This window comes from Gracilinanus agilis, chromosome 1 (assembly GCF_016433145.1).
Source record: "Gracilinanus agilis isolate LMUSP501 chromosome 1, AgileGrace, whole genome shotgun sequence".
NCBI classification, from domain to species: domain Eukaryota; kingdom Metazoa; phylum Chordata; class Mammalia; order Didelphimorphia; family Didelphidae; genus Gracilinanus; species Gracilinanus agilis.
Window position 1 is genome coordinate 730350399 of NC_058130.1, and position 22752 is coordinate 730373150.

General features: G+C 45.8%; 1 protein-coding gene across 1 annotated transcript in view; it reads left to right on the forward strand.

The window, feature by feature from the left end:
• ATP8B3 (ATPase phospholipid transporting 8B3) overlaps window positions 1-22752 on the forward strand; it is a 55758-nt gene that overhangs the window by 11951 nt on the left and 21055 nt on the right. The window contains exons 2-8 of the mRNA XM_044685349.1: window positions 791-999; window positions 3791-3810; window positions 5824-5980; window positions 8515-8703; window positions 10007-10119; window positions 15505-15669; window positions 16814-16925. Of these exons, the coding sequence (XP_044541284.1) occupies window positions 791-999; window positions 3791-3810; window positions 5824-5980; window positions 8515-8703; window positions 10007-10119; window positions 15505-15669; window positions 16814-16925 (965 nt within the window). The remainder of the gene's footprint in view (window positions 1-790; window positions 1000-3790; window positions 3811-5823; window positions 5981-8514; window positions 8704-10006; window positions 10120-15504; window positions 15670-16813; window positions 16926-22752) is intronic.

Sequence of the window (22752 nt, forward strand, 5' to 3'; positions counted from 1 at the left end):
CAGGGATAGTGATCTTCTGGGTGGCATCATGTGGCTCTGGGCAGTTGCCTCAGAAGGACGTCCTGAACCCCATCTACTATACCACTTGGCCTTTTATTCTGAGAGTGGCCACGCTTATTGTGTGCATTCTCCCTTCTCCCACATTCAATGCCTCTAGCGTTCTGCTTTACCCCACTAGGGCTCAAGAGCAGAGTGTCGGAGGAGGTAAGAACACCGAGCTTGGAATCAGAAAACTTGGGTTCAGGTTCTCCTACTGATATCTTTGTGAATAGCCCCGTGGATTTGGAGTTACAGGTCCTGGGTCCAACTTCTGACTCTGCTACTTTCTACCTGTGGGATATTGCTCAGTTTCCTCCTCTGTAAAATGGTCTCATTGACCTATGAAGTCACTTGTAGCTCCAAATCTCTAAAGCTTCTGGGCAACTCATTTGCTTTTCTAAAACCTCAATTTCTTCATCTGTGAAATGGATTGAATGATATCCGCAATACCTTCCTCATAAAATTGTTGTACAACTTTCATAAAATAATATATTTGAAGCATTTTTTTTGGTTAGCATGACTCATTATGGCCTCCCAAGTCTGTCATGAGAAAAATAAATCTGGAAATACTATAGCGATGAAAAAGGTTAATTCTTTATAATGATTGACCTTATTCCTCAAAGACTTGTTATGGAAATGCTTCCAATTTTTCCTTCCCCAGGCCTGGCTCTGGGAATCCTGGGCTGGCCCATTGGACCGCTATCCCTTTCCAGGGCTTTCAGTAGTTCTCTCCTGTCTCATCCCCTTGCAGCTTTGAGTTTATCTATCTGGTGAATAGCTGTTTCATCAATTGGGACCTGGAGATGTACTACTCGCCCCAGGATATTCCGGCCAAGGCCCGGAGTACCAGCCTCAATGACCAGCTGGGACAGATTGAGTACATCTTCTCCGACAAGACAGGAACCCTGACCCAGAACATCATGACCTTCAAGAAATGCTGCATTAATGGGCTGATTTACGGTGACTGGTGACCCCGACCTCTCCCCCTCCCCAGGCTGAGCTAGACCTCCCTCCCATCCTATCCTCACACCCTAGATTCTACCCTGAACCTTAGATTCTATGCTGAGGGGTAGTCAGATGGCCTAGGACTCTTACAGGATCAGAATTCAAGAAAATCTGTATTCGAATCCTATCTTAGTCATTGGCTAATTGTGTGACCCTGGGTAAGTCCCTTCACTGCTGCCTGCCTCGGTTTCCTCATTTATAAAATGAGGATAGTAATAGCATCTGCCTTGTAGGTTTGTTTTGAGGATGAAAAGAGGCAATATATGTAAGGGGCTTTGCAAACCTGGAAGCCCTCTATAAATGCTAACTATCATCAGTATTAGAGAGGGGGCCTGGGGAAATGGGAAAGGGACTGGACCTGCAATCAGGAAAGACTTGGGATCAAATCTCACCTCTGCCCCTTGCTAGCTGTGTCACCAAAAGCAAGACCTTTCTGAGCCTCGATTTCCTTCTGTATAAAATGGGGAAAATAATGGCACCCACCTCCCAGGGTTGTGGGAAGACTTCAGTGAGATCATATCTGCAAGGTGCTTTGCAAACCTTGAAGGGATGGTAAAGGTGAGCTTTCCTAGATCTGTCTTACGGGGATCCCTGGATCTCGGAATACCCTACCAATTCCTCACTGATCTCCTACCTTAACCTCCAACACCAGAGCTCCCTGTCTGCCCAAGAGGATCTGCTGCATCCCACGACTCCTCCAGTCTACTGTACTGGCCCATCCCCCTTCTTCTGCTCCACTGACTTAGGAAATCAGAATCTTAGGTCCAGAAGTGGCATGCAGGGTCATCCAGGCCAGGGGTCCTTCCCCTGGGGTCCACTGCTCCCCAAAGAGTCAGTGGATAAATTTCCAAAGGTCTGGGAATTTAGGGGGGGGAAATGACATCCTTATCTCAATATAATTGGTTTTCTTGGTGATCTGTGGTTTTTATTTTATGCATTTAAAAACATAATTCTGGGGGCAGCTGGGTAGCTCAGTGGATTGAGAGCCAGGCCTAGAGCTGGGAGGTCCTAGGTTCAAATCTGGCCTCAGACACTTCCCAGCTGTGTGACCCTGGGCAAGTCACTTGACCCCCATTGCCCACCCTTACCACTCTTCTGCCCTGGAGCTAATACACAGAATTGATTCCAAGATGGAAGATAAGGGTTTAAAAAAACAAAACAAAACATAATTCTGAGAAGGGGCCCAAAGGCTTCAACAAATCTGCAAAAGGGGTCCAAGAAAGGAAGGAGCATTTAGTAAGTTCCTCCTTCCTATGTGGTTGGTGTTATGTTAAACACTTTATGAAGATCCTATTTGATCCTCCCAATAATCGGGAGAGGTGGGTGCTGTTTTGAACCTCATTTTGCAATGGAGGAAGCTTGAGGTATACAGAGGTTGTATGACTTATCCAAAGTCCCACAGCTATTAAGTGTCAGAGGCTGAATTACTCTTCCTGACTCCAGGCTCAGCCCTCCATCTCTGCACCATCTAAGACAAAAAAACAGGTGAAGAGCCTTCTATCTAGTCCAGTGGTTCCCAAACTTTTTTGGCCTCCCATCCCCTTTCCAGAAAAAATATTATTTAGTGCCCCCGGAAATTAATTTTTAAAAAAATTTTAATAGCAATTAATAGGAAAGATAAATGCACCTGTGGCCATCACTGCTTTCCTGGATCACTGCAGCACCCACCAGGGGGTGGTAGCACCCACTTTGGGAATCACTGATCTAGACCAAGCCCTCATTTCACAGACAAGGATGTGGAGACCTGGAGAAATCTAGGGACTTGGCCAAGGTCACACATTGAGTCAGTGGCAGATCTCAGCATCTAATACTGATCCATTCTGAGACAGACTCTTCCTTCAGAAGGAACGTCAGAGCCCTTCCTACTTGCTGGCTAAGGTTTCCATTTTCCTTCATCACCTGTTTAGTTCCTTTAAGAAGGGGAGTGTGTATGTATATGGGAAACAGATTTCCAGTCACAGGGATACTGGACCCATTCTTTTTTTTTTTCAAGTAATTTATTTAATTAATCAATTTAGAATCTTTTCCCATGGTTACAAGATTCATGTTCTTTCCCTCCCTCCTCCCTCCTCCCTCCCATAGCCAACGTGCAGTTCCACTGGATTTTCCATGTGTTATTGATGAAGACCTATTTCCATATTATTAATATTTACCTTAGAGTGATCATTTAGAGTACTGGACCCATTCTTGAAAATAAAGGACTAAGGGGGCAGCTGGGTAGCTCAGTAGATTGAGAGCCAGGCCTAGAGACGGGAGGTCCTGGGTTCAAATCCTAGCTGGGTATCCCTGGGCAAGTCCCTTAACCCCCATTGCCTAGCCCTTACCACTCTTCTGCCTTGGAACTGATACCTAGTATTAATTCTAGGAGAAAAAGGAAGGACTAAAAAAAAAGAAAACAAAAGACTGAAGCTATTATTTTTTTGTCTAGGTACGGATGGAAATAGTGGAGAAGACCTGCAGGTGAGTCTGATCTTGGCCTGGATCTTGAGTAGGTGGTTGGTGTTCCCAAGGGGGAATTTTCACCCAGTCATAGGGTCCTGGATGGCAGGGTTGGGAGTGATCTCAGAACACACAGCGTTAGAGCTGGGGAAGGCCCTTAGGACAGGATGTTAGAGCTGGAAGGGCTTAGAACACAGGATTGCCAGAGCTGACACGGAAGGAATCTTGGACCAGAAGAGTATCAGAATTGGGAGGACGCTTAAAACATTGAATGTTGTGGTTGCAGGCGGCAGGTGCAGAATGCTAGATGCTGAGCTAGAACATAATGTCATCTAAGAGGACCTTTAGAACACTGGATGTCAGGCTCGTGAGTGATCTTAGAACATATAATGTCAAAAGGACCCAGGAAAGACCTCAGAACTTAAAATATGGGATTCAGGGCCTTTAGAACATAGAACACAACATTTCAGAACTGAAAAAGGCCCCTTAAGAATCACAGGGAAGGGGGCAGCTGGGTGGCTCAGTGGATGGAGGGCCAGGCCTAGAGACAGGAGGTCCTGGCTTCAAATCTGGCCTCGGACACTTCCCAGCTGTGTGACCCTGGGCAAGTCACTCAGTCCCCATTGCCCAGCCCTTAGCACTCTTCTGCCTTGGAACCAATACATAGTAATGATTCTAAGGTGGAAGGTGAGGGTTTGCAAAAAAAAAAAAAAAAAATCACTGGGGCAACTAACTCAGTCCTGGAGGCTAAAGTCCTGGGTCCAAATTTGACCTTAGACACTTCCTACATGTGTGACCCTGGGCAAGTCACTTAACCCCAATTGCCCAGCCCTTAGTACGCTTCTGCCTTGGAACTAATACTTAGTATTTATTCTAAGACCGAAGGAAAGGTTTAAAAACAACACAAATATAAAGCAATGCCAAATTCCTTTCCCTTTCCCAATCTTTGGTCAGTAACAGGCAGCTGGACTCTCCTCTCAGGCATTCCCACATTAATTTACCTTTGCAGGTAGAAGCCGCTAGTGGCAAACAAGTCTTGTGCTGAAAGTTTGAAAAAAATTTCCTCTAAAAAACTGCTTTCTAATTCGGGCTCAGCTGCCCCTCTTGGCCCTTTTTTGTGGAGTTTTCTAGTTTTTTTCTGCATCTTCTCCCTTGTCTGGTTTATCAGATTCACTGTTGCCTATGGGAGTGATGGAGTAAAAGTAAATAAAAAGGAGTGTAATGTGTTAGCAAAGAATGAGCTGACCCAGCTCATTCAATTCAGCTGTTGGTCTTTAGGCTTCTGAACACTCTGTGACCAGAGGAGCATCCTGGGGATTCAGCAAGGAACAGAGGAAAGAGAGCTGGCTTTGGGTCTAGAGGACCCGGGTTCAAATCTCATCTTGGTCTCTTACTATATGGGTGACTTAGCTGGGCAATTTGCTTGGTCTTTCTGGACCTCAGATTTGTCCTCTGTAAAATGAGGTCTTTAGATAGACTAAAACGATTTCTGAGACCCTTCCCAAGCCTGGTTCAGTGAACCTTAGAGCCAGGGCATTTTATAGATGGGTGAACATTAAGCAACTTGTCTTACTAATTCAGGAGCAGATCAAGGACTAGAACCAAGGTAGAACCATAGCTTGAGAAGGACTCTTTTGAGTACAAAGTGTCAAAACTAGAAAGGACCTTTGGACTGAAGCCATTAGAACTGGAGGGTCCTTAAAATCTAGGGCTCTTTCCACTTTACCCCAATGAATCTTGGGTCTCACAGAAGTCAGAAGCCCATTGGTACCTCTCCTCTTCTTCCTCCTCTCCCTCCATCTCTCTCTCTCCCTTTCTCTGTCTCTGTCTGTCTCTCTTTCCCTTCTTTCTCTATTTCTGTCTTCCTCTATTTCTCTCCTTCTCTCTTCTCTCCCCTTGTCCTTTATTCTTTCTCTTCCCTTCTCTCCACTTCTCCTCCCCCCCTCTCTCTGTCTCCCTCTCTCCTTCTCCTTCCTCTCTCTCCCTCTTCTCCCTTTCTCTGTCTCTGTCTGTCTGTCTCTCTCTCCCTTCTTTCTCTATTTCTGTCTTCCTCTATCTCTCCCCCCTTGTCCCTTATTCTTTCTCTTCCCTTCTCTCCACTTCTCTTCCTCCCCCTCTCTCTTTTTACCCTTTTACTCTCTGTCTCCCTCTCTCCTTCTCCTTCCTCTCTCTCTCCCTCTTCTCTTCTTCCCCTCTTTCATTCTCCCTCTCCATCCTCTCTCTCTCTTTCTCTCTCTTCCCCTCCCCCTTCCCCTTTCCCTCTCTCCTCTATTCCTCCTCTTCTCTCTCTCTCCCCTCTCTGTCTCCTTCCCTCCTTCCCCATCCCTGTTTCATCTACAGGCCATCTCTTGGAGCTGGAACAAGTACGCAGATGGGAAGCTGATGTTCTATGACTCCAAGCTCCTAGCAGACATCCTGAAAGATGAGGATGAGGTGGCCCGAGAGTTCTGGAGGCTGCTGGCCCTCTGCCATACTGTCATGGTGGATGAGAAGGATGGTGAGTGGTGCCTAGTCCAGGGACTGACCCTCCTGGGGGAAGGGCAGCTGTATTAGCAGGGCCCAGAGAAGAAACTGGGAAGTGAAGTCATTGGACTTTTATTTCACCGAGACACAGGGAAGTATTTGGTTTTGTTTCATTGGGATGAAAAGAGGTTGGAAGGAATGATTTTCATCACTTTGCAAACTTTAGAATATCCTATTTGAAGAGTCCGGGAGACCTGAGTTCTTCTAAGATATTTGCTTGCATGATCCTGGACAAGTCACTTTCCTCCTCTCTGCCTCTTTCCTCATCTGTGAAATTATGGATGAGCTGACTCATAGAGGCTCTTCCAGCTCTACATCTACACTCCTTTGATCCAAATAAAGAAAGTACTTGTTTTTGCATCCCCAGAGATTTGTATTGTGCACAGTAAGTGCACAATTAATGATTTTTACGCACTTATTCATTCAAAATAGTCATTAATTAAATGATCCATTAGGGTGAGACAGGCATGTGGACACAAGTGAAACCAATAAGCTCATTGTTCAGGGATGGACATGTGTTAGATATTCATGGGGAGCAGGAGACCCCTCCTGGGCCAGCTACCATCGAGGCAGGTGTGATAAAAGGAGAAAGAAGAAGCATTTAAGTGGTTTACATATATGATCTCACTTTGAAAAGGTAGTGAATAAGCCTAGAGACTGGAGGTCCTAGCTGTGTGACCTTAGGCAAGTCACTTAACCCTGATCGCTTAGCCCTTATGGCTCTTCTGTCTTAGAATTCATTCTGAAACTCATGCTGGCTACAGGGGGTGAGGTTGGAGGGGTGGAGGGGAGAGTAAGAACATGAATCATGGAACCATGGAAAAATTTCTAAAAAAGAAAAAGAATTCATTCTGAGACAGAAGATATGTTAAAAAAAGAAGAAGAAGAAGAACCTTGGGCTTTCTGACTCCAAATCCCATGGGCTCTCTCTGGCTGGCTCGCTGGGCTTTCTGAATGAGTGCGCCCCAATGATCTAGGCTCTGGATACTATGGGCCTTGAACCAGGAGCCAGATGGGCCCAGGGCAGCTCTGCCCCATAGGCTCCCCCTCTCCCCTCTTCCCTGTGGGAGGCTGTCACCTGAGCCCTTGAGGTTGGCACACAGAGCCTCCTGGGACATGCTGTTCTTCCCTCTGAAGTGCTTCACAGCCTCCCTGGGGGGGGGGGGCACATGCCAGAGGCTGAAGGGGCCTCTCTAGGTTTCCCTGAGTCAACAGACCAGCCCTCTAGGGGCTCCCAGGCAGCCAAGATCCTTATCTTCTAAGGGCCGTGGGTCTGAAGGTCCACTGCCTTCATTTTATGGGTGGGATCAGGGACAGGGAGCCATGCCTGAAGTCTGGACAACCTGGCTTCAAAGGTGGCCTCAGACACTTCCCAGCTGTGTGACCCTGGGCAAGTCACTTAACCCCCATTGCCTAGCCCTTACTGCTCTTCTGCCTTAGAACCAATACACAGTATTGATTGTAAGATGGAAGGTAAGGGGGTAGGGAGAGAGACAGAGACAGAGACACACAGAGAGAGACAGAGATAAAGAAAGACAGAGTCAGAGACAGAGAGGAAAGAGAGAGACAGAAAGAGAGAGAGACACACAGAGAAAGACAGAGAGAAAGACAAAGACAGAGAGACAGGCAGAGAGAGACAGAGACAGAGAGAAAGACAGAGAAAGAGAGAGACAGACAGAGAGGAAAGAGAAAGAGAGAGAGAAAGAAACACAGAGAAAGATAAAGACAGAGAGGCAGGCAGAGAGAAAAACAGAGAGAGACAGAAAGATAGAGAGAGAGAGAGGAAAAAGAAAGACAGAGAGACAAAGACACACAGACGTATATGTAAAGTGCTTGCATATTGCCTGGTTCATAGTAGGTTCTTAAAAAGTATTTGTTTCTTCTTTCCTGCTCCACCCAGGCTGGTGGAATTCATCTTGTCCCCATTTGGGGAATTCCTCCCATCCTCCCTTTTAAGCATCCTGTTATAAGATTAGGAGCTCCTTGAGGGCAGGGACTCTCTTTTGTCTTTCTTGGCATCCCTAGTGTTTAACATGATGCCTTGGTGCAATTTATTGTAGAGTGGTTTGAGTCTGACCCTTCCTGACTGCGATTTGGGATTTTCTAGGCAAATAATCTGGTATGGTTTGTCATTTCTTTCTGCAGCTCATTTGACAGATGAGGAAACTGAGGCAAATAGGGTGAAGTGACTTGCCCAAGGTCACACAGTTAGTAAGCCATTTGGGGTTTTCTTGGTAAAGATCCTGGTGTGGTTTGTCATTTCCTTCTCCATCTCATTTGACAGATGAGGAAACTGAGGCAAACAGGGTGAAGTCATTTAGCTTAGGTCACACAGCTAGTAAGCATCTGGGGCTAGATCTGTGGCCAAATTGAAATAGATTTTAACAGGAAGACTCACCTTCCCGACTCCAGGTCCAGTGCTTTATCCACTGTGCCAGGTGCTTAATACATCTTTGCTGACCAACTCTCTGACTCTCCTTCCTCCCTTTCCATGTATCCTCTCTCTAGGCCAGCTGGTCTACCAGGCAGCTTCTCCAGACGAGGAGGCCCTGGTGACGGCCGCCCGGAACTTTGGCTATGTTTTTCTGTCTCGGACCCAGGATACCATCACCACCAGCGAGCTTGGTGTAGAGAGGACCTATCAGGTGCTGGCCATGCTGGACTTCAACAGTTCCCGAAAGAGGATGTCTGTGCTCTGTAAGCATGGGTGTTCCCACCCCCAACAGCCAAAAGTGGGTCCAGAGCGGGGATTTGGGGGTTTATCTCTATATCTGACCTTTCAGTATTTTCACAGACAGGGAACAGTATTTCCCCTTAGCGATTTCATCTGCATGGCTCTTTCTCCCACCGATGAAGACTGCCACCTCCTCTCTGCCCCAGATTATGGTCTTCATGAAAGACCAAGAAAAAAAACAAACCATCCCCTGCTTGATCAAGTCTCTGGGGGTGAGACTCCCCGTGTGTAGCTGGGAAGTGTTCTTTGGCTGCCCATTGATAGGGTCACCTAAGAAACCAAAGAGTCCCACCCCCTCGTTTTACAGATGAAGAAACTGAGGCCTGGAGAGGTTAAGGGCCTTGCCCCGGGGTCACATAAGATGTAAAGCTCAGCTGGAATTTGTGGGATTTGAACCAAATTCCTCTGACTCCAGTTTCTAGACAGCCTTTCTAATGTGGAACCCAGTAGAGTTTGTTTTGCTAATATTATCTTCAGGAGTTCAGGATCGTGTCCCTTCAAAGGAGGCATCAGAGGGGTACTTCTGGGAAGGGTCTGAGCAGGGATTGGACAGATGGGGGACCCTGAGACCCAGAATTGGGAAAAAAACTTGCCCTAGGTCCCTTGGCAAGACGTTGGATGTAGGGCAGGGTATTGGAACCCAGGTCTTCAGATTTGTTCTTTCATTTATTTCCTCTGTCCTCAGGTCTGTGGGAAAAGAACTAAACTTGTTCTGCTTGGCTCCAGTGCGGAGAACTAAGAGTAATGAGTGAAAGGAGAAAGGGTAGTTACAGATGGAACTTCCATGTTAGGGAAAAAATGTCCTGATGGTTAAAGCTTTTGTCATGTGAAATGGTCTGCTTGGGGGGTACTGAGTTCCCCATGATGGGAAATCCACAAGTGTAGGTTAGTTGGAAATGTTGAAGAGGGTAAGGATTAGACCGGCTCTCCTATGAGGTCTCTTCCCATGTGGAGAATCTGGGCTTCTCTGCTCAACAAATGCTTGGGTACCTGCTGTTTACTTCGTGCCCAGCTGTAGCTGCCGACGGTGCCCCTTTCCGTGCCCCGAGTTGTGTCTCAGTTTCTTCCTCGAGGGCTTGAGAAGAATCGTGGAAGAGATGGAGAGGGCAGAGGGGAGAGGTCTGCTCAGCTGGCTGCAGCTTCGGGGCATGCCGGCAGCCCTGGGCAGAAGCAAAGAACTCTCTTAAACCCCAAAGTTCTTAATTTTCCTTGTGTTGTTGCCTGGGAACCCAATGAGGACAGGAGGTGGGCTCTTTTCTCCTGCAGTGAGGGACCCCGAAGGCACGATCCGACTGTATACCAAGGGGGCAGACACCGTGATATTTGAGAGGTTACGGCCAGGATGTCCTAATGAGCTTGCTACCGAGAAGGCCCTGGATGTGAGTCCCTGGGGCCTGGGCTGGGGAGGAGGTCCTCGGTCTTTCCTGGGGGGCTACTCCTTCACACAACCATGAAAGGCAAAGAACCCTGTGCTGAGAGTCAGGAGGCCTGGGTTCTAGTCCTGGATCTTCCATTGACTTGATACATGACCTAAGAAAAGTCTCTTTCTCGGTGACTCGGTTTCCTCACTTATAAAATAGGAGGTTGGACCAGATAATCTCTAAAGTCCATTTCAATTTTAATAATTTATATTCTGAGAATTCTTTTAGAACGTTTGTGTTCTAAATTCTAAAGACTCTCTCAGCTCCAACATCCTATGTTCTATGTTCCTTCTCAGCTCTAACTCACCTCTAAGCTCTGAGTCTCTTAGAGCTTTGATATTCTAAGTCTTTCCTCGCTCCTCCTGCCTATCTGATGGCTTGGTCACTCCCTCTAACTTTGGGTATCCTTCCAATGTTCTCTCCTGCATCCTTTCCCCTCTCTATTAGGGGTTCTTAACCTTTTTTATACCCTGGACTCCTTTGAACCTCTGGGGAAGCCTAGGAAGCCCTTCTCAAAATAATGCTTGTAAGTGCATTAAAATACATAGTATTACAGAAGAGATGGGAAATATAAGAGCCAGTCATGCTATCAGTAACCTGGTAGTCTAATCAGACCAGCAGAATGACCAGATGCGAATAGGGCAACATGCATGGCGTTGGTTTCTGATCTGTGTAGCCTGGGGAGGATGGTACTCTGGTGGTTCAGAGGATGGGAGCTTAGTTGTGGAATGGAGTGGTCAAGGAGAGCTTCTTAACTTGGTGGGGCTTGAACTTGCTTAATCAGTCTGTCAGTAAGTGCCAGGCACTGTGCTAAGCACAGGGGAGACAAATAGACAAAAGTCCCTGCCCTTGAGGAGCTTATAATCTAAAGCGAGAGAGAACATGCAAACAAATATATATGAGCAAGTTGTATATAGGATAAGTAGGACAAAATTAAGAGAAGGAAGACTCTAGAATGACGAGATGTTGGGAAAGGTTTACTTTTTTTTTTTTTTTTAATTTTAAACCCTTAACTTCTGTGTATTGACTTATAGGTGGAAGAGTGGTAAGGGTAGGCAATGGGGGTCAAGTGACTTGCCCAGGGTCACACAGCTGGGAAGTGTCTGAGGCCGTATTTGAACCTAGGACCTCCCGTCTCTAGGCCTGGCTCTCAATCCACTGAGCTACCCAGCTGCCCCCGGAAAGGCTTACTTTTAAATAACAGTGATTCATGTTTGTAGAACAACTTTTTTGGATCCAGACCTGCAATTTGGCATGGGGAAGTCCTAATGAGGAAATGCCTGTTATCAACATAGGTCAGCACCTGCTCTACAACTTAGAGTGGCATTCCTCTACACAGGTGCTTGTAAGCTCATAAGGAGGTGCCTGGCAAAAGAAAAAACAAAGATGCCAAGGGCCGTTCATGGTCTGTTGAATTTCCGATTTAACTCTTAACTCTCTTGAGCCAGTTTTCAGAATGCTATATGGGCAGCTAGGTGGCTCAGTGGATAAGGGGTGCCAGGTTTGGAGATGGGAAGTCCTGGGTTCAGATCTGTCTTCAGACATTTCCCAGCTGTGTGACCCTGGGCAAGTCACTTAGTCCCCATTGCCTAGTCATTACTGCTCTTCCTCCTTGGAACCAATTCTTAGTACCAATTCTAAGATGGAAATGAAGAGTTTTTCAGAAAATGCTATATAGAAAGGGGGAAAAAAGGGTTAGTAGTTACCTGGGACTTTTGTTTCTGCTATGTTGAAGAGTCTTTATGTCTTTAAAATGGGCCAGCAAGCAACTACCAGGGGCTAGAATGGGCAATAGTGAAGGGAGATTGGCCAAACCTCATGGTTACCGTTTTTACAAATGAAGAGCCTGAGACTGGGAGGAATAAAGTAACTTCCCCAAGGTCAGATGGGTGAAGTAGTGGTTAGAATCAAAACAATATCTATTGAGTATCTAATGTGTACAAACTCCCATGCTGAGTACAGGGAGTGGATGGAGTTAGAGGAGGCCTTTGGGGGTGGGAGGGAGCCCTAGGGACCGTTAGGGTTGATGGCTAATGAGACCAGCTGGCCTTCCTCCTCCAGGTCCAAACATCGGATAGTCTCTAGGCCTCTAGTTGCCCAGCAACTCTCCCTAGGAGTTCTTTCCAGAGCTCAGGACAGACTGCCTCCTCCTAAAATGAGCACCCAGGGGACTGGGGGCAGCAATTCTGCCTGGGAGGACACTGGTCTCTATTCCCAGGGTCTGGGGCAGGTAGGGTGACTACAGATTCACACTCTCTGGGTTAAGTCTGGGGACAGAGGCTCTTCCCTGAATCTGGGAACCATCCTGGCTAATTCACCTCCAAATCCCAGCTCTACTTGTTCAGTCGTTCAGATATGTCCAGCCCTTCGTGACCCCATAAACCGTAACACACCAGTACTGTCCATGAGGTTTTCCTGGCCAAGATACTAGAGTGGTCCGCCATTTCCTTCTCCAGTGGATGGAGGCAAACAGAGGTTAAGTCACTTGCCCAGGGTTACACAGTTAGTAAGTATCTGGGATTGAATTTGAACTCAGGTCTTCCTGTTGCCCAGCGCCCTGTCCACTGAGCCAGCTAACTGCCTCGTGACTCCCTTTGTGAGCTTGGGTAAATCATTTAACCTTGGTTCTGTGCTTTCGTTGCCTCCTCTGTAAATGAGGGAGTTGGATCCTCTGCTCTCTCTGTTTCCTCTTTACTCTAAATTTGATGATCCCAAACCAAGGAGAAGTGAGGCTCTACTGTTCAGTTTATTTCAACGAGTATGAAGGACACAGATGTCTGGAGGCCCCAAACTGGGGCATGTAAGTAAGGCCCATGCCCAAGTTTGGGCCAAGGAGGTTGAGAAAGGAAGGGATTTGGGGCAATTTCCTCCCTTGTAAAATGAGGGGGGTAGGCAGGGTTGAGTTGAATGGAATTGTTTGGAGTAATGTAATTCCTAGAGTAGGACCTTTGGGATCGAATGAGGAGGGCGCTCTGGTCCTCCAGACACGAGCCCAAGGGTCCTGGGGAGTTTTTGCCCTAGAGGGGACCTCAGCTGGATTAGGAAGATGGACCTCATTCAAGTGCTTTTGGGCACCTGATGGCTATTAGAGAATGAATGAAAGAATGACTAAAAAACCATTTCTTCACTATTTGCAGACATACACAAAATATAAGCCTCTTGCCCTCAGGTGTTTATAGTCCAAGCGGACATTATCCATTTTAGGGAGTTGTAGCCAGGAGAGGTGTAACTAGGGTGGTGCATTCTTTCTAGGAATGGTAGCCTTGATTGATTAGAGTTCTCCAGATGGGCATGGAAGGATGTGGGTGGGGTGGAGTGGAATGGTGGGGAGGAGTGGGGATAAGGGAAAATCAGTAGAGTGTGGCAGGAAAATGTCTGGAGAACAGCCCAAGTGGGTCTAGGGTAAACTAGACATGATGGCCTCTCACCAACCAGAGCACAGGGCCCCAGGGTGAAAGGTGGAGCAGTGCTAGGTCAGAGGAGGAGGTGGGGATGACAGGATGGATAGTGGATATTGAGTTTCAAACTATGGAGTGCTCAGGAAGTGGGCAGGCAAGGTTGACTGGACTTCAGGTGTGGGGCACAGGTATGTGTAGGTTTATACTCCAATGCAGTCAAGGAAGACTTCCTGAAGGAGGAAGCATTGCTTGGTCTTAAAAACAGAATTTATTGAGTGCTTTCAAGTTTGCCACGCAGTATACTTATGTTATCTCATTTGATCCTCACAATAATTCTGTCAGGTACTTACATTTTACAGATGAGGAAAATGAGGCTGAAGTTATGGGACTTGCCTAGGGTCATATAGCTATTTGAACTCATTTTCCTGACCCCTTCCTAGGGACAGCTGTTGGGTCTGGAGTGAGGAAGGCATCTTCCTGAGTTTAAATCCAGCCTCAGACTAACTGTGTGATCCTGGGCAAGTCACTTAACCCTGCTATCCTCATCTATCAAATGAGCTGAAGAAGGAAATGGCAAGCCCTTCCAGTATTTGCCAAGAGAACCCCAAATAGGGTCATGAAGAGTTGGATACAATGACAGGGAGAGTTTGGCCAGCCTTAGGGAGCATGTAGATAGGAATGGGGATGAATACAAGAGTAGTGGGTGAGGACACTGACCTATAGGGAGAGAGGGTCTTTGTTGGAGACTAATGGGAGGATCAAGTTGGAAAGAGATGGTCAGCGAGGGCCTCGAAGGCCAAGGAGAGGGGTTTGGACTTCATCCTTAGACCACGGGAAGGTTTGTTAGATGTCTGAGCAAGGTCAGGACATGAGTAAAATCTGACTTTGAGAAGATGACTATGGAAGCCTTTGCAGGGAGACGAGATGGGAAAGACTAGAGGCTGGCATGATGGTTCAGGGGGGAGGAGATGAGACCTGGATCTGGGTAGGTGCTATGGAGATGGAGGAGAGGAGAGATTGCAGGATCCAGAAGAGAGTTTGAGTCATTCAAATGAGGCTTTTGTGCTGCTGGGTCAGCACCATCACAGGCACTGGGTGGAGGGAGGGAATCATGGTTGTTCGTCCTTTCCTTTTCAAGGAGGACCATTAGGTGAGGTCTGGACTCACAGTGAATTGGATTTAAGTAAGTTGGAAGGAGAGATGAAGAAGCAATCGGTGACTTCGGGGAAATCTTAGTTCCACCTAGTTTCAAAGATTTAGAGCAATGGTTCCCAGACTTCTTTGGCCTACTGCCCCCTTTCCAGAAAAAATAATACTTAGCCCCCTAGAAATTAATTAAAAAAATTTTAATAGCAATTAATAGGAAAGATAAATGCACCTGTGGCCATCACTGCCTCCCTGAATCGCTGTAGCACCCACCAGGGGGCGGTGGCGCCCACTTTGGGAATCACTGATTTAGAAGTAGAAAGGACTTCAGAGATCAACTAGTCTAACCTCCTTATTTTACATATGAGGAAACTGAGGCCCCAAAGGACTCCTTTCCCTTAGGTTTCATGGTATTTCCTCTCCTTTCCTTTCTCCTCAATTTTCTAAGCACAATGCTTTCTCATTGATTGATTGATTTGAAAGAACTCATTGTATGTTATTGTGTAAGACATTTATGTTTGTGTCTTATTTCTCTCTCTGCTCCCCCAGGAGCCATTGAGCTCCATGAAACGAGGACAAGGTCTTATCTAAACCTTCTATCTCCTCTAGCGCCTGCCACATTTGTCGAATGGCTGATGAAAGAGATGGGAGAGGCAGGATTTGAAGCCAGGTCCTCTGACTCCAAATCCAGTCTTCCTCGGGCTACCTCTCCACCTCACCCATGCTCTTTGATGTAACTTGGGTAGGATGAGGACGTGGGGACTCCTGACAAATTGATCTGTCCTCCTGCCTTTGGCAGACCTTTGCGGAGCAGACACTTCGGACGCTCTGCTTAGCCAGCAAAGAAGTGGAGGAGGAGTTCTACCAAGAATGGAGAAAGAGGCACCATGAAGCCAGTATTCTGTTGCAGAACCGGGCCCAGGCCCTGGATAAAGTATATGAGGACATGGAGATGGATCTCAAGGTAGGCTGTGTGGACAGGCAAGGGGAACAAGGCCCAACATTATGACCTAGCCTCAAGAGCAGCTAGGTAGCACAGTGGGTAGAGTGCAGGCCTGGAGGCACAAGGACTTGGGTTCTAATCTGGCCTCAGACACTTCCTGTGTGACCCTGGGCAAGTCACTTGACTCCAGTGGCCTAACCATTACTGCTCTTCTGCTTTAGAATCCATACTTAGTATCAATTTTCAGACAGAAGGTTAGGGTTTATTAAAAAAAAAATACCTAGCCTCATGTATCTGGCCCCTAGAATAGGGGTCTAAAGGCAAAAGGAACATTTTAGAGCTGGAAGAAATCTAAGAAATATGGAACAGAGATTGTCAGGGTTAGGAGGGATCCAAGAACATAGAACACAAAATCAGAGCATGGAGGATCCTTAGGAGATAGAATTTTGACATTCTCTGTTCTAAGGACCCTCCTAGTTTGGACATTTTCTGTTCCAGAGCCAGGATGGACTTTATTTATTTTTTTAAATTTGTTTTTAAACCCTTAACTTCTGTGTATTGGTTCCTATGTGGAAGAGTAGTAAGGGTGGGCAATGGGGGTCAAGTGACTTGCCCAGGGTCACATAGCTGGGAAGTGTCTGAGGCTGGATTTGAACCTAGGACCTCCCATCTCTAGGCCTGACTCTCAATCCACTGAGCTACCCAGCTGCCCCCCAGGATGGACTTTAGATCACAGAATGTCAAGGTTAGGAGAGATCTTAGAACAGAGAATGAGCTAGTTGGGTAGGGACTTAGAAAACCACAAATTAATATTATCTATATCAAAATTGAGAGGGCCTTAGAACATAGAATGTCCAAGCTTGGAGTGTACTTAGAACACAGGATGTCAGAGATGCAAAGGGTTCTTAGAACATAGGATGTCAGAGCTAGGAAGGCCTTTAGAACAGAGAACATGGAATGTCTGAGTTAGGAAGTCCTTCAGAGATCATCTTGTCTAGTCCACATATTTTAGAGCTGAGGAACCTGAGGCTCAGAGAACAGAAAAGAAACCTTAATTCCTAGTACTTCCCTCTCTGCCCAGCCTGGCTCTAGGAGGGAGTGAGAGTGACATCTTGCTAGAAGAAGGGTTTGAACTCCAAGTTCCTTTCTTTCTTCCTTCCCCCAGCTCTTGGGAGCCACAGCCATTGAGGATAAGCTGCAAGATGGCGTGCCTGAGACCATCCACCTTCTCAAGAAAGGGAATATCAAAGTGTGGGTATTGACCGGAGACAAACAAGGTGGGTCCTCATGGGTGTCAGGCCTTCCCTGGACCCTGTGGAGTATGGAGCAAGCACAGGGGAATCAGCCTTCCTTCTGCCCAACTCCAAAATCCTTTGTCTAGAAATAACTACCCTCCTCCGTGATGCTTTGCTCCTTTGGTTGGGCATGGCCCTCTCTGGCAAAGAGAATGAATGGCTTAGTCTCTCATCTGGGGAGGTGAGGCTGTAAGAATGGACACTCTAGTGCAAATGAGTTTAGCAGAAGTTTTTTTCATGGGATAGATGTGGGGCAGCATAGACCCTTCCAAGTGTAAATAGATGCAGTCTTCAACCCTTAGAAGCCTTAGTTATGTAGGGGCTTACCCCTAAGAGAATGTTACAAAAAGTGTTAAAAGTTATAGACTCTCATGAAGAATGTTAGAATCTTGGAGTCATAGAACAGTAGACTCTTTGAACCCAGGGCCCTTGAACCATTTGACTACTAGAACCTTTGGGACCACTTGAGAATATTTAGCTTCACTGGAATTGTTGGATCTTAGAACCTGTAAGCCTTTAGAATCTTTATATGGATAGGACCTTTATACCCCATATGTATATGGGATATTCAGGGGTGTAAAGATTAGAATTAGTGGTTAGACTTAAATTATATGAAATAATATGGTCACCGAAGTTATTATATCTCAAGTCAGAAGTTTATTTGCAAAATTGAAGGGAAAAAAAATAAAGTAGAGAAATGTGAGAGAGGTTAGAGAAAATACCCATACTAGTCCTCAGCCAGGAGGGCCGGTAGAAAGTAACTATGAGGCCTCCTCCAAGATGAAGCTAGTCTCTTAGGAAACTAGGAAAGGAGTCAGCCCTTTTCACACACCCAATGAAGTAGTCCAGGAGTCAGAATCTAAGTTGAAGCCACCATCCAAGCTTCAGTCTCCAGTGAAGTTCCCCAAAGACTATCCAGGAGACACTCTCCACCGAGAATGAACTTCACCAGTCTGCCTCCATCCCAAGGATTTCATGGCTTTTTTGGTGGTGTCCCTGCCCCTTTTCACAGGGGCCAATCACAGTTTCCAAATTGTCCAGCACTGCCCAGGGGCAGTGTCTGTGGGATTGACTTGTCACCTCTAAAGGTGTTAACTCTTCTCCTAGGATTCACACATTTCTGAGTGTGTGAACTCTTAAAAGAATTCAAAAGTTTCTGGCTGTTTTTGAGTTTTAAAAAAGGGTGGAGCTCTCCAAGTATCTTACTGACTTCTCACCTAGCACTAAGTGGTTTTCAAGCTCCTCCACTTAGTTCAAGTTTGTGTTGATTCAATCAAAAGGTAGACAAAGGAGAGTTAATCCTGTCCTCATAATCTAGGGAGGTACTAAGTAGGGGTACTTGAGTTATTAACCAAAGTTTTAACTCCAACTAGGCAAAGCTGAATAAAGGATTCCTCTTTCACAAGTGTAAACTCAAGTAGACAAAGAGAACCAAGAATTTCCTTTCACAGGGAGGACTAGCATCTCTGGGGTGAGGGCTTACTGACAAGCTCTTTTCAGGACTTGGATGCCCACCTTTTACCCAGCCTTCACCTGTGGCTCCAAGAAGTCATTCCATGTACAGTGGGCCCACCCCACTATCTTGGCAGATGGGCTAAACCAGATTGAGGCCTCAGACCCATCAATGACTTAGGGACAATCTCTACCCCAGGCATGTGAAGACTTCCCCTGGCAGAAAGGGTGGATGAGAATGATTTGTTCCAAAGGCTAAGAATGAAGCATTTAGAGTTGAGTCAAGGTCCTCCATTGCATCCTGGACCATTGTTAATTGTCTCAGCTTTTTCATGCCACTGGACTTGGATGACTCAGAAAGAATCTGGCCCATAGAGGGTACTTAATAAGTAGATATTTGTTCCCTCTCTTCACATCCTGGTCACCATCCCCATCTTATCCAGGTCTTTCCTAAAATGGATTACCTGGAATTGAACACGAGACTCTAAAGATGGATCTGATCAAGACAAAGAACAGTGAGGTGGTTATTTTCTTTATTCTTAACCCCTTTATTTATTCTTTTTTTTTTCATCCTTTCTTTCTTGGTAACAACTCTAAGACAGAAGTATAGGGCAGCTAAGTGGCTCAGTAGCTAAAAAGCCAGGCCTAGAGATGAGAGGTTTGGGATTTAAATCTGGCCCCAGACACTTCCTAGCTGTGTGACCCTGGGAAAGTCATTTAACCCCAAATGCCTAGCTCTTACCACTCTTCTGCTTTGGAACCAATACTTAATATTGATTCTAAGACAGAAATTAAGGATTTTTTTAAAAGGACAGAAGGGCAAGGGCTGGGCAAATGGAGCTAAGTGACTTTCCTAGGGTCATACAGCTAGGAAGTATCTGAGGCCAGATTTGAAACCAGGTCCTCCAAACTCCAGTCCTGATACTCTATCCACTAAGCCACTAACCTCTCTCCCCTTTATTCTTAACCCCTCTTTTAATACAGCCTGGAATTCTTAGACTTACAAGCCTAATTTCTTGGGCTTCCTACCCTAGTGGTCTGACCCTGTTATTTTACAGGCGAGGGAACTATAGCTCAGAGATGGGGAAGGGCTTTCTTAGGGTTTCCCACCAAGGCAATGGTCTACTTAGAAGTGGAAACCTACCCAAGATCAAGGTTCTTTCCATTGCATGTTCCTAGCCTATCCATGGCCTTTGTACTGTCTCTCCTCTCCCAAAAACTTTCCTTTGGGAAGATTCCAAAGTATGACAACTGCATCTCTAAGTGAACTCTGTGCCTTGGGCTCCCTCTCAATGGTATTTGCATTTGAAGGTCTGTCAATAATGGGAGGAAAACATTCTGGGAGGCATTTTTGAGAGCAGGCCAGTCTAGGAATTTGTGGGGTGGCGACTTTTCTGGGTACCTGAAACTCTCCAGTAAAGTTCACCAAGCCAGCCACCATGGATAGTGAGAGATGAAAAACAGAATAATGACAGACTGGTTCATCAGAGAGAACTTGCAAAGTCTAGAACCAGAAACTCATCACCAGAAGGGATGATCCAAGGACATCTAGGACAACTTCGAATTCATTGCCTCAACTATATCTCTAACAATTGGTCTTGTAGCCTCTTCTTGAAGACCTCTAAGTAATGAGAAGCTCACCACTTTCCAAGACAGCTTATTCTATTGCTGAACAACTCTGATTTTTAAAAAAACTCTTACCTTCTTTCTTAGAATCCATACAAGTATCAGTTCCAAGGCAGAAAAGTAGTAGAGGCCAGGAAATCAGGGTTAAATGATTTGCCCAGGGTCACACAGCTAGGAGTATTTGGGGCCAGATTTGAACCCAGGATATCTTGTCTCTATGCCTGGCTCTCCATCCCTGAACCCCCTGGTTGCCTTGAACATCTCTGATTCTCAGGAAAGTCTTTTCTTAGATTGAGCTGAAATCTTGTAATCCAAGACTATTCTAGTATTGGGAGCTAGAAGGAACCTTTATTGTTGAGGTGTTTCAGTCACATGCGACACTTTGTGATCTCATTTGGGGTTTTCTTGACAAAGATACTAAAATGGGGCAGCTGGGTGGCTCAGTAGATTGAGAGCCAGGCCTAGAGATGGGAGGTCCTAGGTTCACATCTGGCCTTGGATACTTCCTAGCTGTGTGACCCTGGGCAAGTCATTTAACCCCCATTGCCCAGCCCTTACCGCTCTTCTGTCTCGGAACCAACACACAGTACTGATTCTAAGGTGGAAGGTAAAAGTTAAAAAACAAAAACAAAGACATTAAAGCGCCATTACCTTTTCCAGCTCATTTCACAGATAAGAAAACTGAGGCGAATGGATTAAGTGATTTTACCTAGGGTTGCACATCTAGGAAGTGTCTGAGACTGAATGAACTGAGTCTTCCCAATTCCAAGCCAATGTTTTTTCCACTGTACCACCTAGACTACCCAGACACCCTGGAAGGGACTTTAGAGATCATCTCCTTAAGCACCTCCATTTTATTGATGAAGGAGGTTGAGTGACTTGCCTCAAGTCATACAAGGAGTAAACAGCAGAGCTTGAAAGTCAGGCTAGATTTTATTTATTGGGTTGTCTCCCTGCCCCCCCTCCCCGGAAAATTTCATTTAATTAATTAATTTTGGGTTGCTTTTTTTACTCCAAAACCAATATTCCTTCTATTGTGTCATGCGACCCTTTGGGGTCAACAGAATAAATATAATCTCTCTTCCATGAGTTATTCTTGGAAAGTTAGAATTTGGTGACTATGACTTTCCCAAGTCTTCTCATCTCCAGGACAAACATTCTTAATTCCTTTGACTGATCCTTGTATTTGTTGTCGTTCAGTTGTGTCCAACTCTTGGTGACCCCACTTGGGGCTTTTTTGGGGCAGAGATGCTGAAGTGCTTTGCAATTTCCATCTCTAGCTCATTTTACAGATGAGGAAACTGAGGCAAATAGGATGAAGTGACTTTCCCTGGGTCACCCAGTAAGTGTCTAAGGCTGGATTTGAACTCAGGAAGATGAGTCTTCCTAAATTCAATCCACTGCCTGCCCAAGATCCTTGAATAGTCTCATTTAATGTCCATCATCCTATTCCTGCCCACTCTGGGAGAGCCTTTTGAATCCTCAAGGATTGACTGATAGTCAATAGAGTCGTAGTATTAAAGGCATCAAATTGTCTTCTCATCATTCCAAAAAGCAAACATTTATTACACAAATATTCTTGTTGTTCAATCAATTGAGTTGTGTCCGACTCTTTATTTTATTTTGTTTTTTAAAAGTCTTACTTTCCATCTTAGAATCAATACTGTAGAAGAGCAGTAAATGCTAGGCGGTGGTGGTGAAGTGATTTACCCAGGATCATTCAGCTAGGAAGTATCTGAGGTCAGATTCGAATCTAGGACCTCTCGTCTCTAAGCCTGATTCTCAGTTCACTGAACCATCTCTCTGCCTCCAATGTCCAACTCTTCATGACCTCATTTGAGATTTTCTTGGCAAAGAAACAGGACTGTTTTATCATTTCCATCTTCAATTCATTTGACAGATGAGGAAACTGTGACAAACAGGATGAAGTGACCTGTCCAGGGTCACATAGTTAATGTCTGAAGCCAGATTCGAACTCAGGAAGATGAGTCTTCCTGACTATAGACCTGACCACTATCCATCCACTAAGCCGCCTAACTGCCTACTAGGTGCAAAGTTTGCGATCTGTCACAGAGGGTCCTTGAAAGGCAATGTAGCCTAGTAGATAGAGTACTAAAACAGGAATTAGATAGAAATGGGTTCAAGCCACACCTTTGTGGGACCAAAAGGTCACTTTACCTTGATGCCCCTTAGTTTCCTCACTTGTAAAAGGAGAACAAAATACCCGTAGTACCTAATCCACAGGGATGTTGTTAAGAATAATGTTTGGGAAACCCTTTGAAAACTGTAGTTTGTGATGTCAGGGCTGCTAATTCATATGGATTACCCAGAAGCTTGGGTAAACCACAGAGACCAGGGAAAAGGGGATCCACCAGAGTTTTGTGCCTCGACCTAGAGAAAAGCCAGCTTTAATGGCTCATCTGGCCTATGCTGAGTGGCCGGTGGGGATGGATGGGAGATGAGAGAAGGCTGGAAGAACTGCCCAGGGTGGAACCTGGAAGCTGTGTTGGAGGGTGCTTCTCTGGAATTGATTTCATTCTGACTTTTATCCAACTCTAGCTAGCCAAAGAAGCATTTGTTGGTCAGGCTTAGATGGAGTCTAGCTAGCTAGCTAGATAAATAGGTAACTAGAGAATAGGTCTCTTTCCTCCCTCCCATTCTTCCTCCCTCTCTCTGTCTCTCTCCCCCTTCCTCTTACCCCCTCTCTCTTTCTCTCTCTGTCTCTGTCTCT